Source organism: Canis lupus, chromosome 7 (genome assembly GCF_048164855.1).
Source record: "Canis lupus baileyi chromosome 7, mCanLup2.hap1, whole genome shotgun sequence".
In the NCBI taxonomy this organism is placed as follows: Eukaryota; Metazoa; Chordata; class Mammalia; order Carnivora; family Canidae; genus Canis; species Canis lupus.
The window spans coordinates 29,706,484-29,723,470 of record NC_132844.1 but is presented as its reverse complement, the minus strand read 5'-3'; the positions used below and the strand labels follow the sequence as shown (position 1 = coordinate 29,723,470).

At 40.0% G+C, this 16,987-nt stretch overlaps 1 protein-coding gene and 1 long non-coding RNA gene across 5 annotated transcripts; one reads left to right on the top strand and one right to left on the bottom strand.

The window, feature by feature from the left end:
- Positions 1 to 2,051: 2,051 nt before the first annotated feature.
- LOC140636710 (uncharacterized) lies at positions 2,052 to 13,295 on the bottom strand. The gene is made up of 3 exons (XR_012033915.1): positions 12,854 to 13,295; positions 3,735 to 3,901; positions 2,052 to 2,692 (listed from the first exon to the last, which is right to left on the bottom strand). It is a non-coding gene; the product is annotated as an uncharacterized lncRNA (long non-coding RNA).
- Positions 13,031 to 16,192, top strand: TPBG (trophoblast glycoprotein). Of its 4 annotated transcripts, none has more exons than XM_072832238.1 (2): positions 13,031 to 13,211; positions 13,897 to 16,192. In XM_072832238.1, exon 2 carries the CDS (start codon positions 14,226 to 14,228, stop codon positions 15,486 to 15,488), a length of 1,263 nt encoding a protein of 420 aa, XP_072688339.1. In that variant the 5' UTR covers positions 13,031 to 13,211; positions 13,897 to 14,225; the 3' UTR covers positions 15,489 to 16,192. The 4 variants fall into 4 exon arrangements, with proteins under 4 accessions (XP_072688339.1, XP_072688340.1, XP_072688342.1 ...); XM_072832239.1 differs by having other exon boundaries at positions 13,031 to 13,215; XM_072832241.1 differs by lacking the exon at positions 13,031 to 13,211 and adding an exon at positions 13,384 to 13,481.
- Positions 16,193 to 16,987: the final 795 nt, after the last annotated feature.

Sequence of the window (16,987 nt, the reverse complement as noted above, 5' to 3'; positions counted from 1 at the left end):
TCTTTTTTTTTTTTTTTGATCCTACGATATGGTGTATTACATTAATTGGTTTTCAGATATTAAGCCAACCTTGTATTCCTGGATGTAAATTCTGCCTGGTCATAGTGTGTAAACCTTTTTATATAATGTTGATGTGGTTTCCTAGTACTTTTTTTAAAAGGATTTTTGCATCTATATTCATATGAAATTTTGGCATGTATTTTTTCTTGTGACATCTTTGGTGTCTGTATTTGGTAATATTGGCATCATTGAATGAAATAGGAAGTATTCACTTCTATTTTTGGAAAATTTGTGAAGAATTAATTCTTTTTTAAGTCATTAGCATAAATTACAGTGATGTCTTATTTCTTTTTGAGTCATTTTTAGTAGCTTGAGTCTTTCTAGGAATTTTTCCATTCATCTAAATTATGTTGGAACACTATTGTTCATAGTATTTTTTTCATAATCCTTTCAATTTTTATAAGGTTGGTAATAATGTGTCTGCATTCATTCTTGATTTTAGTAATTTGAGCCTTTCTTTTTGGTTAAACTAAAGTTTTATCAATTTTATCTTTTTGAAGAACCATCTGTATATTTTATTTTCTTTATTATTTTTCTTTACCTATTTCATTAATTTGAGTTCTAATGATTATTTTCTCCTTTATGCTTGCTTTGATTTTAATTTCTTTTTTTCTACTATCTAAAGTGAAATGTCAGATCGTTTGAGTTTTTTTTTAACATACACATTTACAGCTATTAATTCCTAAGAATTGCTTTAACTGCATTTTTTCACTATTAGTATGTTGTATCTTTATTTTTGTTCATCCTAAAGTAATTTCTAATTTTTCTTTTGACTTCCTCATTTACCCATTGGTTATTTAGTTATGTAGAGTCTAATTTCCTCATTATTTGTGAATATCTCAAATTTCTTTTTGTTATTAATCTTTAATTTCTCTCCAGTGTGATCAGAGAAATACTTTCTAAATTTTGAAACCTTTTATATTTACTGAGGCTTGTTTTAGAGCCTAGCACATAGTTTATCCTGGAGAATGTTCCATGTACTCAGACAAATGTGTATTCTGCTGTTGTTAGAATTCTATGTTGTTGCATAGAATATTCTATGTCTGTTAGGTCTATTTTAGATATATTTTCAAGTTTCTATTTGTTTTGTTGATATTCTGCTCAGATGTTCTATTCATTATTGAAAGGGGGTATTGAGTTATTCAATTACTATTGTCAGGTTTTCTATTTTTCCTTTCAATTTGTTTGTTTTTGCTTCATGTATTTTGGGGCTCCCACTGTTAGGTGCATATATAATTGTTATAATGTCCTAGTAGACTGACCCTTTCATCATTACAAAATGCCCTTTTCATATCTAGTAACATTTTTCATTTTAGTCTACTATGTTTGATAATATTTTATTATATTATATTATCCATTCTAGATTCCCTGTGGTTGCTATTTACATGATATACCTTTTTCCATTCTTTTACTTTCAATCTATTTGTATCTTTGAATATAAAATGCTTCTTCTGTAGACAGCATATACTTGGATCAGGTATTCTTATCTGGTCTGACAATCTCTGCCTTTTGATTAGATTATTTAACCCATTCAAATTTAATGTTATAATTGATATAATTGTATTTATGCCCGCTATTTTAGTTTCTAAATTTTTACTTTCTATTATCTCATGTCTTTTTTGTTTCTATTCCTCCTATTTCTCTCTTTTGGATTAAATAAATATTTTTTTGAGTTATACTTTAATTACTATAATTACTTTTTCATGATTTTAAAATTTATTTTGTCTGTGATTACTCTAGGGATTACTATATACATCTTATCAGAATCTACTTTAGATTTATACAAACTTAATTACAGTGTGATACAGAAACATCACTTCTGTACAACTCTATTCTCTCTCCCTTTTGGACTATTATTGTTATGCATATTATATATATACATTATATATACATATATATGTATATTACTAACCCACCAATATATTGTTATAATTATTACTTTGTATAATTTTATCCTATTAATCTAGCTAAGTAAAGACAGGAAAACAAGCTTATATTTACAGAGTTTGTTTTATTAACCTTATTTACTCTTTTTGGTTCTCTGCATATGTTCCATGGATTCAAGTTACCATCAAGTGTCATTTTCTTAGCCCAATAAGACTTTGTTAACATTACCCTTCTTTGTACTATTGTTGGCAAATATATATATTTTTTAATTAATTAATTAATTTATTTATGATAGTCACAGAGAGAGAGAGAGAGGCAGAGACACAGGCAGAGGGAGAAGCAGGCTCCATGCACTGGGAGCCCGACGTGGGATTCGATCCCGGGTCTCCAGGATCGCGCCCTGGGCCAAAGGCAGGCACCAAACCGCTGCGCCACCCAGGGATCCCGGCAAATATATTTCTATATGTTCTTATCTAATCATATAATTGTATACATGGTATTTTATACAATTGTGTTTTAAATCAGTTAAGAAAAATAAGAGACATGCATTTATACTACCTTTTATAATTAAAATGAATTCTTTTCTTTATATAATAACATTTTAACTAAATGTTATGGGGGGTTGCATCCACCCTCCAACAAATTCACATGTTGAAGCCTCAATGTGATAGTATTAGGAGGTGAGCCATTGATGATAATGTCCATGATAATATTAATGTCCTTAGAAGAAGAGTTTCCTCTCTGCCTGTAAACAAAGAAAAGGTCATGTGGACATACAGAGATGGTTGTTACCTACAAGCCAAGATATGAGGCCTCAGCATGTAACCTACCCTGACAACACCTTGATCTTAGACTTCCCAAACTCTAGAACCATGAGAAATAAATTCATATTGGTTAAGTCACCTAATTTATGATATTTTATTATGGCAATCTGAGATGATTAAGGCATAAATTAACAAATTCAAGCAGGGGTAGTGTTTGAGGTCAGTATCTGTGTTTTGACCTTGGGGGGGTTGGGTTTCTTCTTTGCTCTTTCACTGACTCTCTCTGTGAACCAGCTGGCCTATGATTCTGTTTGGTGTTCTTAATTAAGAGGAGCTATTGTTTTTGAGGGCTCTTAATTTAAAAAATAAAGTGCTAATTTCTTCAATTTATACAAATCAATTAGAAAAAGAAAAAAATCCGAACAATATGGGCAAAACATATGAACATACAGATTTAAAAAATAAATATTTGTGATTTTTAAGCATATAGATTGTCAACCTCACTTATAATTAAAAAAATACAAATTAGAGCTATACAAATATTACATTTTCATGTGCAAGGTTGGCAGGAATGAAAAAATGATAACACAGTCCCAACATTATTGGTGAAGATATAAATTGTTACAATAATCTCTGAATGGTGCTTTGACAGTACCTATCAAAATCACAAAAGCCCATATTCATATTCTAAGGATTTACCCTAGAGATATACTGGCAAATGTGAAAGATAATGTATATATATATATACTCATTAATCATTGCTGCACTCCTTGTAATAGCAAAAAGCAGAAAACCTTCTAATATGAGGTTGTTTAAATAAATTATGTCACATCGGTTTGTGGTAAATTGCACACTAGCTCCATTTCTTCAGATTTTCCTCTGTACGAGCCTTTTACTGTATCATTTTGTAGTGCTCTTCTACTGTGGATGTAGTTCCCTGCTCTTTAGCCTTAGCACATGATTTGCTTTGGCTGATAGCATGTTGACAGATGTGATGCCGGCAATATTTGGAAAAGGACTTACCTGGTTTAGGCTTCCCTTCTATTGTGCTTCTATAGTTGTCAAGAGAAGAACATGCCTCGGCTACTCCATTCATCTTAGGAGGAAGGTCATAGGCATTTGGAGAAGAACTGTGTTCAAATAGGCATCTCAGTCAGGCCCAGCCTAGAGTAGGGCATATCAGTCAATTTCTAGAAGCAGGAGTAAACCCAGATTAGCAGAGTTTGCCAACCAACTCCAACTCAGATTATACAATCCTGCAGGTGCATACACTATACACATAAAGAATTGTTTCAAGGCACTGAGTTTTGAGATGGTTTATTACACAGCTATAGATAGCTAATACACTGCAATGGATACCATCTATCCACAAAAGAGTTCTATATTATAGTAATAAGAAATAGTCTCTGACACTTATGGTTCAATTAAATTAAATACAGAACACGGTGAAGTAGTCAATCATTTGTGAAAATAAATTTGCATAATATGCACATGACTAGAAGGATGCACAAGAAAAGCTGATAAAAGTTAGTTGCCTATAGAAAGGTTAACCAGATAGCTGAAGGACAGGAGGAGTGGAAAGAGAATTTCCCTTGTATACCTTTTTGTTACTTTTTAATTTTCAACTGTTTAAATGAATTATGTATGTTAAAAAATAAATTGAGGGCAGCCCGGGTGGCTCAGCAGTTTAGCACCAGCTTCGGCCCAGGGTGTGATCCTGGAAACCTAGGATCAAGTCCTATGTCAGGTTCCCTGCATGGAGCCTGCTTCTCCCTCTCCCTGTGTCTCTCATGAATAAATACATAAATAAATAAATCTGTAAAGAAATAAAAAATAAAATAAATTATTTTTTTAAATTCAGGGTATTCCTTGTGCTCTGAATTCTTCTAGCAATTGTTAGAGCAGAAAAAAATTCTGAAATAAGTTCAGTTTTTCTTCCTTCACAAATGCCAGTTTTTTGCTTAAATGATTCTGGGATTCTTTACTTTTCTCTTAAATTATGAGTTTCAGCAGTATTTGTCTAGTTGCATAGTTCTAGTTTATTATTATTTCTTAATAGCTAGAATATATATATAAAGAACTCTTAATTAAAACTCAGTCCCATGGGGCTTCTGGGTGGTTTAATCAATTAAGTGTTGGACTCTTGATTTTGGCTCAGATCATGATCTCAGGGTCATGGATGGGATGGAGCCCCAATCTGACTCCATGTTCCACTTCTGCTTGAGATTCTCTTTCCTTCTCCCTCTGCTCCTCCTCATGCACTCTCTCCCTCAAATAAATAAATAAACAAATATTTTTTTAAAAACAAAAATTCCATGAAAACAAACAGCCCCAGTTAGAAAATGGACAAATGAATTGATCAGACACTTCATGAACGAAGATAACACAGGTGGCAAATAAGAACATCAAAAGGTGCTCACTATCACTGACCAATGAAAAGCAAAATGAGATACTACTACATACTTTTTAGAATATCTAAAATTAAAAAGTTTAGCCACGTCAAGTGTTAGAAAGATGTGGACCAACTGGAAATCTTCACTGCTAGAGGTAATATAAAATAATATAACCACTCTGGAAAACAGTCTGGCAATTCCTGAAAAAGTTAAAAATAAATTTGCCATATGACTTAACCATTCCATCTTTTGTAATTTACCCAGGTGAAATGAAAGCATGTATCCACACAAAGATTTGAACATGATTGTTTATCAGAGCCTTATGTATGATAGCCCCAAACTGGAAGCAAAACTAATATCCATCAACAAGTAAAGGGATAAACAAAATATCCTATATTCATACCATAAAATACTACTCAGTTAAAAAAAAAGAATGAATTACTGATACTCAAAACAACATGGATGTTATCATACTATGTGATTCCATTTATATAAAATTCAAGAAAATTCAAACTAATCTATAGTGATAGAAATGAAATCAATGGTTGCATGGGGATGAATTTGGGTAGAGGTAATATGTAGATGGAGTGATTATTAAAGGTCATGAGGAAACTTTTGAGGGTGATAAATATGTTCATTTTCTTTATTCAAGGGTACACATAAGTCAAAACTTACCAAGTTAGGTGCTTTAATTATATGCAAAAGAAAATTGAAAAAGAGGGCAGCCCTGGTGGCTCAGCGGTTTAGCACCGCCTTCAGCCCAGGGCCTGATCCTAGAGACCCGGGATTGAGTCCCACATCGGGTTCCCTGCATGGAGCCTGCTTCTCCCTCTGTCTGTGTCTCTGCCTCTCTCTCTCTGTGTCTCTCATGAATAAATAAATAAAATGTTAAAAAAAAAAATCGAAAAAGAAACCAAATGTTAGAATTTGTAAAGCTGAGCAGTAACTACACAGATTTTTGTTATACTGTGTTTTCTATATTTAATAACAAAATATTTACATTCAATTCAAAAAGAAAACTAGATTTCCCACACTTCAGATAATTGATTTAATAAACTTGTGGAAACAATAAGTTTTCATGAAAACAGGGCCCCTGCCTCTTTTATTCACCATTGCATTCTTAGTTCTCAGTACAGTGCCTAGAAGCACTCATCATACACTTCAAAATTATTTATCTAATAAGTTACAAATAAATTCAGCTTATTCATAATAACTACTGGTTATTTTCTTATTTTAAAAAATCTTCCAGTTCCTATGGTAAAGCTTAGAAATTATGGAACAATTTTAGAGTGTCAGCCCGTACTGTGGTGTGTAGTTGATATTATCAGAAAACTCTATTATCTATCTATCTATCATCTATCTATCTATCTATCACCTACCTGCCTACCTATAGTTATATATTCTATATACGTTTACATTCAGGCAACTTGTACCAACAAAGTCCTATTGGCACCCTGTCTGATTATTAAACACTTATTAGTCCATGTTTGCATGCACCATTCTGATTGCTAAACAATTTTGAGGATCATCCCTTCATAAATGTCATCACATCAGTGTTCTTGGGGTCAAGTACTTCATGATGCTACACAACCTTCCAAAAGGTTTTGTTCAAGTTCAGTACAGGCATCCTTTGGCATGCACTCAGTACCAACTCCTTTATGCTACTATCATCCACACTGCTCAAGCCATATGACTGACCTTGGTTTGATTTTGTCTCGGTAGTTAAACTCTTGACTTCCATTTTTATTTTCACTGCCAAGGTGATGTGATAAATCTCTATTCCAAAATACATAATATATTTAGTTCTCTCTTCTTGGGCTTTTATATCAGGATCTAAACTGAATCTGATACATATTCACTTATTGGCCTCAAATATTTCAAGCAGTTCTAGCAGGCAACTTATTAACCTATGTATTTTAGCTCACTGAGTAAGACTTATAAAATACATTAGAGAGGCTTGGGTCCTGTAGTCAGGTTTTGGCCTAGGTCTGTCTGCTGAACCTCTGCCATGGACATGCAATAGATTGCCTGTCAATGTGTCAGGATTTGACATTTTTTAAAGGAGAATTTCTGACTTTGGAGGTGGTTCTGTTTGGAAGACAAAGTAAGTACCACAATAAAAAGCACATTAATAAACATTTATTGAACTGTATTAAATTTAATTGAAATTAATTGAATTTGGATGGTGGATACAATTACAACTGCTCCCATTTCTTGACTGAATTCCCGTTTTGGTTTAGAACCCAGTTTGGGCAAGAACTAGAGAAATGGAAAAGCTTCAATGTCACTTTCAAAGTTGAATTACTTAACATTAGAAAAAGAGTATTAGGTAATATCACTGATTTAAATATTTATCAGAATTTCCTTTGAAAAAAATAATTTCAACCAAATAAGGTAGATTTTTCTTTAAACAAAATTCACTATTCTATTCTTTAGCTATTTTTCAGCTTGTTACAGCCAAATTTGACTCTTCATTCTAGAATTATTAGGATTTCTCCTGGACATCACTGAAAATATTGAAATTATTTAAAATGTTATAATTTTTCGAATGATAAAGGTCTGTATTCCTACCTCCATACTGAGTAAGTCGCCACAACTTATAGATTCTAGCTCTCAAATATCTGTATAGGTTATTTTTAAAACTTGTATTTCCTTTTTAAAACCAGTATTTTATGAAACCCCTCTTTACATAAAATTTACCTTCACACATAAATTTTAAGTATATACTATAATATAATATAAAGGAGAATAATTAAATATTAAATAATATTAACCTATAAATGTTTGGGCATAACTATATTAGAAGACCTAATGTGGTAATATACTTCCACCTATTTATAAACAGGCTGATATTAAGAGAAAGTAGACCAATATTCAAATAAATAGTGAAAATAATTTTTCTTTGTATTAGACATTTTGAAGTAAGATCACCGTGGATGCAATAACTACAAATGCAAACTGATACTGTAGGTTGTATTAGAGATTCAAATAGCATGAGTGGCATAGCTGTCAGAAATAAAATTTTGTAAAGTTCCAAACAAAACAATATAACTATAAATACTTGCAGTTTCAATGTAAAATGGAGTTGTTTCTAGGCTGAGATAATTATAATCTGGTTTTTCATCTACAAGAATGTCTAGGTGGATATTGGAATGCCATGTAGGTAGCAGAACAACTTTTCATTGCATATTATCCCTGGCCTCTACACACTAAATGTCAATCATAGGGACAGCCAGAAAAAAATGCCTCCACAAGTATTCAAAGTGTCCACCAGGGGCAGTGTCACTCTGTTGAGAACCACTGGTCTATGTAACCTGTTCCTGCCTTGCTAATCTTTTACCACTACTTTAGTTAGGTTCTGCAACAACTAGCACTTGGATCTCTCAACTTCTCTCCCTGTCCTTAGTCTTTTCTGCCCATATTTCACCTTTCAAACAGATAGCAAAAGCGATCTTCCTAAAATGCACATCTGGTCCTGTCATTTCCTAGCTGAATATGGTCAGAGGCTCCCCAACCATAAGGGATGAAGTCAAACTTTTTAGAAAAGAAAACAGCAATCTGATCCCACTGTATTTCAAATTTGACCTTGTACACCCTCCAACATGTGCTGTGCTCTTCCCCATGTATTCTCTAGATCTGAACGAGTTCTCTGAGTCTTTCTACCAACTTGCCCATCTGTGGTCTCTGAGTTCTTACTAATAATTCAAAAAGTTATTCAAGCATTGCTTCTACAGTGAAGCTTTCTCCAGACAATCTCTCCTCATGCTTACTGTTAGATAGTCAGCCTCTGCCACTAGACTGTGAATTTAATCTGACAGTAGGGATTTTTATGCTCTCTACCTTTGCACCTCAAGAACATCAATGAGGTAGAGGCCATATGGAAAAGTCTTAAAAAGTTAAACACTTTCAGAGTTGAATGAGCTTCTAATATTAGCTATTTGGAGTTCTGCAGATTACCATATATTTATCTTTCAATATTTTTCCTTGAAGAGTCACATAGTTCCATCCAGTTTAACCTCTCCACCAACTATGGCACTCTACCTTGTTCTTTCTTTAGTATTTATTTAAACTCCAATACATTTGGAAACATCTTTGTTATATTTTTCTTTTACTAGCTCCAAACCCCACTGTAGGGACTCATGAAAAAAATGTCCTTTTTGACCCAACCCAAGTTTATAATTTACTTAATTTATTTAGCTTTACATAATTTACTTAATTTAGCTTTAGTTTAATTTTTTACTTAATTTACCTAATTTATATATCTTAGACAAGAAGCCCATATCTTTGTTGTTTGTTGTGGTTTAAAGTATTGATTCATGGTTTTATGACATATGTGCTTGATGTTATTCACCAATACTTGATTTTGCTTTAGATTATTTTTCAGATTTGAGATTATTTACTTTTATCAGTTATTTTGCTAATTTAAAGCAGAGACCAAAATTAAGTGGTCTTAAATTATGTTGATGTTTGTCCATGTTGAATTACTTGGCTTCCCTCTGCCTCCTGAGGGTGGCCATAATCAATCATCCTTTTTTTTTTTTTTTTTTTTAATACTACATTATTCCTTGCCTTCCTAGGACTTAACAACTATATTTCAGCAATTTATTAATGACTTTCCTTTGGGTCATTAGAAGAAAAGTAGATCTTGTAGAGACAATCTAAATAAATGATAGTACAGAGACATTTTCCTGGAGGCTACAAAGTGACCTATTGAAATACACTAAATTGGTTCTTCTCCATTAGGACATTCAGATCCTCCTTTTATTTCATTTTGGAATGAAAGAATAAATGGGGAACAAATGTGCTCTGAAATCTTCTGTCCTCCTCTAGAGCATGGAAATAGCATCTCACACAAAAATTTTTCAAGCTGTCAGGAGTAAGGCAAATATGATAATTTAAGATAATTAAATGCTTAAGACAATCCAAATATAATGGATCATACTAAGCTTTTCTCACTTGAAGGAAACTTCTTTAAAAAGCAGTTCAGTTACTGATCTAAATGTCTTTCAATAAGGCGATTTAAAAAATGTGGTATAACAATTCAAAGCACGGAATATTTTGCAATCTTTAAAAAAGAAGAAAGCAAACCTATATGTATGGACATAGAATGATATATGAATGTCCTAAAATAAGAAAATTTATGAATAATACATACACTATGATCCCATTCATATAAAAATAGCAGAAACAATTAAAATATATACAAGAGAGGAGACTGGAAAGATACACAACAAATTGCAGTCAATGTTGTACATTGAAAGCTTTAGTTTCTGTGACTGTTTCTTCCACCAGGGTACAAGTTCCCTGGCTGTCAGATCAAATAAGGGTATGCCCAGTTAAATTAGAATTTCAAGTAAACAATGGATTTTTTTTTTTTTTACTATTAAATACATCCCAAATACTATGTAGGACATACTTATACTGAAAAATTATTCATTATTTATCTGAAATTCAAATTTAACTGGATGCCCTGTATTTGTTTTGTTTGCTAATTCTGGCAATTCTACTGTAAGAGGACCATAAACTATTCATCTTTATACTTTTGTCATTAGCATACTTAAAGATATATAGTTGCACAATAAATCCTGAGAGGGAGACTAATTCAGGAGGGCACAATAATAACAGGCAATTTTGCTAAGTGTGTTACATATATTATCTCAATTCTAATGCAAATACCTTAAAGTTTTATTAGTGGTTCTATTTTACAGAATAAGAAACAGAGGTATACAAAGGCAAATAGTCAATGAGGGAGCTAGAGATGGTCCCAAGTTTCTGGGTCCTAATTTAGCAGCCATAGCCAACTGCCAGCTGCAGGGAGCAATAAGGAGAAAAGGGGAAAGAGAACCAGGGTGAGGCTTTGGTTCTGTCAAAGTGTAGCTGAGCAGGACGGCACAAACTCCTTAATCTTGCTAGAGTTGGAGTGTGGGGTATGTAGGCGAGGCAGACGACTCTGGGCCCCGTATCCACCACTCATCCAAACAAATTACATAATTTATTTTTGCCTCAATTTTCTTGTCTGTACAACTGGAGTAAGAGGACCTACCTGAATACTGCCACGATGAGTATAAGACATAATTTCTTTAAAGCGATCACAAGGCTTAGCTAGGGAAATACCACTCAGTCCATGCTAGTTATTACTGGCCTAGAACCCCAGTTTTTTCATTTGTAAAACAGAGTAACAACATCAATAAGCAGACAGGAGTACTAATGACATCGATATTGCCAAGTTGATTTGAGTATTAGATGAGAAATATGTATCACCTTTCCCAATTCTTTTTTTTTCTTTTTTTTTACCTTTCCCAATTCTAAAGTGCTTCTCATTCTCCTTGAGTACTTGCATTTTGGATCAGAACCAGAGTTCATACCACGCCAAAGCATTGCTACAATTTCCCCCCTGAGTAATTAATTTTGTTTTAAAAATTATCATACAGTAAAATCAATTCTTTGGTGTATAAAATTTAATTAATTTTAACCCATATAGAATTATGTAACCGCTACTACAGTCTGGATACAGAACATGAAGATAGCTTTTGAGATTCTTTGTTCAAAGTGTTTCACATTCTTGTTGCAAAACACTTAAAAATAAGAGGGGAAAAAAAAACTTAGATAACCCTGAAGATACCAATTAGCAAGGCTGGCTTTTTGTACAAATCTCGGCAGACTCCAACCCCTCTAGGTCTTGTCTGGGCCGTTTTTTGCTGTTGACTCTGCAGACTATCTCTTTCTAAAAAGTAATCAGGAATCAGCTTGAGGGTTGGGGCATTTCTTCACGCTACAGGGACATATCAAAGGCACAAACTTCAGCATTCCTTATTTGCTCCTTTTTATATTACCTTCCAGAACTTAATTTTCCCAACTATTTCCTTTAATTGCCATTCTCCCTCTCAAATGAAGAACCTGGGACTACCAGCACCTTCTCACCCTCTCAGGAAAATTCTGGGAATACAGAGTCCTTGAGAGAGCAAGGGTGGAGCCTTCAGGACCCTAAAGCCCTCCGATGTATCTGCTCCTCCAGGTAGAGTCAATCTGTCCCTTCCCCCGACTCCATCCTCTCCACTCCCCCCTTCTGGCCAGGCACCCCTGGAAGGATAGACTTCTGGACCACACTTCTGTCCTCTAAGAGCGGCCACTTTCCATCCCCCATTCCGCCGCGTGGGCTCTCCCAGTTTAAGTAACTTGCGCTGACACACCGGGGCCACATCCGCTTTCCTGGGTGACTCAAGTCATTGCTATTTGCCTTTTCTTTCTAGGATGCTTTGGCTGCTGTTTTCTCCCTCTGCTTTTAATTTGGGGAGAAAAAAAGGCAATGAATCAAGAACGAATCTTGTCTCCCCCGATCCTCCCCCACCCCTTTAAAGTTGGCTCTCTCCGTTCTGAAGTTCCGTGACTATCCAAGAAGTGGGGGGGGGGGGTTAGGCAGGACGGGACAGGTGGGGACGCATAATTACACCTAAACCTCAAGTAGGCATGTAAGCAGCACTTTGGTGGGAGACTTTCTGAAGCTCCCTTGCAGCTTGCTGGGCGTTTTGCTGCCGCCGCTGTAGCTTTTCTGCTCTTTTCTTGATGTCGCGGCTTCGCGTTGCGCTGTCACCCCTAAATCTATCTCCTTGCGGCCCTAGGTCCCTAAAATCAGGGTGAACTCCACGAGATTCACCCGCGGTTTTCTTCGTGTCCAAGGTAAATACAGTAGGCAAAATGAGGAACCACCAAAGGATACAGGGGAGGGGGGGGAGAGAGGGATCCCCTCACCTTTTCCGACACATTCCTCGTTAATTTTCACCAGGAGGAAGCGCGCGGCCCAGGTGCCCCCCTCCACCCCAGAGTCCTTCCTTCAACCCCCCTGCTGCGCGCTGGCGGGTGGGCGGCGCGGGGGGAAACGCCTCCGGCAGGCCCGGCCCTCCCCCGCCCCCCGGCTTGGTTTTTCCCAGCTGCGGAGGTTGGGCCAGGGGCTGGGGTGCGAGGAGAGTCGGCGCCCGCAGCGCCGCGCCGAGCGGAGAAGTCGCCGAGACTCGGGGCGGACGGCGTGGTCTTCGGAGGCGGGCGGCGGGGAGCCCGCGGCGGAGGCGCACCCCGGGCGGCGCGGGCACCCCCGTCCTCTGCAGGGAGAGTAGGTAGCTCCGGGGTCCCACGGCCGCTTTGTTCGCGGCGTCTCCCCTCCTCCTCCGAGCGGACTCGAACCCCCCTCCGGGATCCGAGGGGCTAGCGGGGGCGCGGCCCGGGGAGGGGGGAGGGGGAGAGGGAGGGGGGAGGGAGGAGGGGGCGGCGACAGCTGCTGGGTCCTCCACTTCCTGCTAATCCGGGAAGGTACCAAAAGAGATCAAAAGACTCCTGTAACCTGAAACTTCCCTCTCCTCCAAACCTGGACCGGGGAGGAGAGGTCCGGGCGGGGGCGGGGGCGGGGGCGGAGACCCCGGAAGGCGGGTCGCCGGCGGGGGCGGCGGGGGCAGGAGCTGGGAGAGTGGGAAGTTTGGTCGGGAAGGCGCTGGGGATTTAGCGAGAAGTTAGACCTGGGGGGGGGGGCGGCGGGCGGCTGGAAGGGGGTGTGTGTATATATATGCAGTGTGGGCCTGGGCAGAAGGAAGGCTTTACGCTGGGTGCCCCGGGACGCGCACCCCTCTCCCGGGTAAGCATGTGCGTGGAACCGGGGGGGGGGGGGACCCGGACGGGCTTTCGCGGGGAGGTGCTGGGGACCGAGTGGGGCGACTTGGCTGGGAGAGCCCGGGTCCCGCGCTCGGGGGAGCTGCGGCCGCCGCCGCGCCTCACGCCTCACGCCTCTCTCCCGCCTGCCCCAGGTCCCGGAGCAGACCGAGCGTGCGGCGCCAACTAGAGAGGCCGGGAGGTGCCCCCGGGGCGGCGGCTGGAAGACGAGCGGGAGGAGGAGGAGCGCCGAGCCGAGAGCCCCGACGCGCCCGCCGTGCGTACTTTCTGGAGAGGGCAGGGGCGGGGAGCCGACCCCGGCAGGGGGCGCCGGGTGACTCGGGGTCCCTCCCTCCTGCGCTCCCACGCGAGGAAAGTTTTCTCCTGCCGCTTCGGGCCGGCGCGCGCCCTCCGGCCCCAGCCCCGAGCCTTCGGAGCGGGCGCCGTCCCAGCCCAGCTCCGGGGAGCGCCGCGCCGCGCCGCGATGCCTGGGGGGTGCTCCCGGGGCCCCGCCGCCGGGGACGGGCGGTTGCGGCTGGCGCGGCTGGCGCTGGTGCTCCTGGGCTGGGTCTCCTCGTCCTCGCTCACCTCCTGGGCGCCCTCCGCCGCCGCCTCCACGTCGCCGCCGGCCTCCGCGGCGTCCGCCCCGCCCCCGCTGCCGGGCCAGTGCCCCCAGCCTTGCGAGTGCTCGGAGGCGGCGCGCACGGTCAAGTGCGTTAACCGCAACCTGACCGAGGTGCCCGCGGACCTGCCCCCCTACGTGCGCAACCTCTTCCTCACGGGCAACCAGCTGGCGGTGCTGCCCCCCGGCGCCTTCGCCCGCCGGCCGCCGCTGGCCGAGCTGGCCGCGCTCAACCTGAGCGGCAGCAGCCTGCGGGAGGTGTGCGCCGGCGCCTTCGAGCACCTGCCCAGCCTGCGCCAGCTCGACCTCAGCCACAACCCGCTGGGCAACCTCAGCGCCTTCGCCTTCGCGGGCAGCGACGCCAGCCGCTCGGGCCCCAGCCCCCTGGTGGAGCTGATGCTGAACCACATCGTGCCCCCCGACGACCGGCGGCAGAACCGGAGCTTCGAGGGCATGGTGGCGGCTGCCCTCCGAGCGGGCCGCGCGCTTCGCGGGCTGCAGTGCCTGGAGCTGGCCGGCAACCGCTTCCTCTACTTGCCTCGCGACGTCCTGGCCCAGCTACCCGGCCTCCGGCACCTGGACCTGCGCAACAACTCCCTGGTGAGCCTCACCTACGTGTCCTTCCGCAACCTGACGCACTTGGAGAGCCTCCACCTGGAGGACAACGCCCTCAAGGTCCTTCACAACGCCACCCTGGCGGAGCTGCAGAGCCTGCCCCACGTCCGGGTCTTCCTGGACAACAACCCCTGGGTCTGCGATTGTCACATGGCAGACATGGTGGCCTGGCTCAAGGAGACAGAGGTGGTGCCGGGCAAAGCCGGGCTCACCTGTGCATTCCCGGAGAAAATGAGGAATCGGGCCCTCTTGGAACTCAACAGCTCCCACCTGGACTGTGACCCTATCCTCCCTCCATCCCTGCAGACTTCTTATGTCTTCCTAGGTATTGTCTTAGCCCTGATAGGCGCCATCTTCCTACTGGTTTTGTATTTGAACCGCAAGGGGATAAAGAAGTGGATGCATAACATCAGAGATGCCTGCAGGGATCACATGGAAGGGTATCACTACAGATACGAAATCAATGCAGACCCCAGGTTAACAAACCTCAGTTCCAATTCGGATGTCTGAGAAACAGTCGGGGACAGAACAAGGGCACCTATGCATGAGACGTAGACTTAAGCTTTATTTCGTCTAGGCTCGCTCCACTTCCACCCTCCTCCACTCTGGACACCACTGACCTTGACTGAAGGCCGTGAAGGGAATTTGCTCCCTCCTTATGCGAAGTTTCTTGGTGTGTCTTGTTAATGTAAGACGATGAAAAACTGTGCATAGTGTTTTATCCTCTCCCTTTTCTTGGAACTCAACACTTGTGGAGGAATTTTTCAAGTTTCAGCATGGACATGGACTCCTGGCTGTCTGTTTCTCTTAGTACAGTTCGAGGTGTAGCCAGTGTACCCACACAGATAGCATTCAACAAAAGCTGCCTCAACTTTTTTGAGAAAAATACTTTATTCATAAATATCAGTTTGATTCTCATGTACCTAAATTGTGGAGAAAATAAATGCATTCCATAAACTGCCTGCAGATCTTAGCAAGCTCTTCAAAGTAACTCCGTAGTACACAGGAGCACCTGCATCCGAGAGCATGCTTACATTTTACTGTTCTACCTATTACAAAAAATACCTTGCAACTTCAGATAACTTCTTTGACAAAGTGAATTACTTTTTTGGTTGCAGTTTATATGAAACTATACTGAAGTTTTTTTATAAACTGCATTGAGGTCCAACAGACTAAATTGTTAAGAAAAACTTCAATAAAGATTCTTAAAAGAATTACAGTTGTGTTCAAGTTTGCTATTTGAAAAAAAAAAAAAAGGATTAGGGGCAATGATGTTGAATGGTCTTGGTTCTGATGGTATTTAAGGTATTAGTTATAGCTGAAAATGAAAGTGGAGTGGTGTCTCAAATAAATAGACTTTGAAAATAGTTTTGAGATGGTGGATCCTTTCAGGATTTAAATAGAGAATTTGAATATTCATGTAATAGACTTCTCCTGGTCCCAAAGTTAATGCTATTCATGAAAACAATTTTATAAGAGCATTATAAAGTTGGTAGGAGGGGACGGTTCTGTATGATAGATAGCTCACAGATTGGAGCTTTATCTAGGCTAAGTTGTTAGAATGGAACGAAATTTCTTACTTAATAAAACTTTCTATATGAAATTGTTCTGTGGGTTTTTAGAGTAGAATATGAAACATACAATGCAAATGTTTTGAAATGAAGTACCTTAAAAACACAATATTCTAAAATAAAAGATTTAAAAGTGTAAATTAAAAAAAAATTTCCTAAGATGATAATATAAATTGGGACTTAGATTTTCTTGAGAATATCTTTAAAAAAAACATTTAAAATGGGACATACATGGTCAGTAGTTTATCAGAGATCCTGCTTGTATGTCTAAAAAACTGTCATGACAGGATATGAATTTGAGGAAGAGATGTCTATATCCATAAACAAGTGTCTCAACTTGTCATAGGTTGTGTTCAGTTCAGTATTTAAGAATTTGGGAATATTTTTATTTTATCTAAGCTCTGTGTTAGTATATACACCCTTGTGAAGAATAAATCA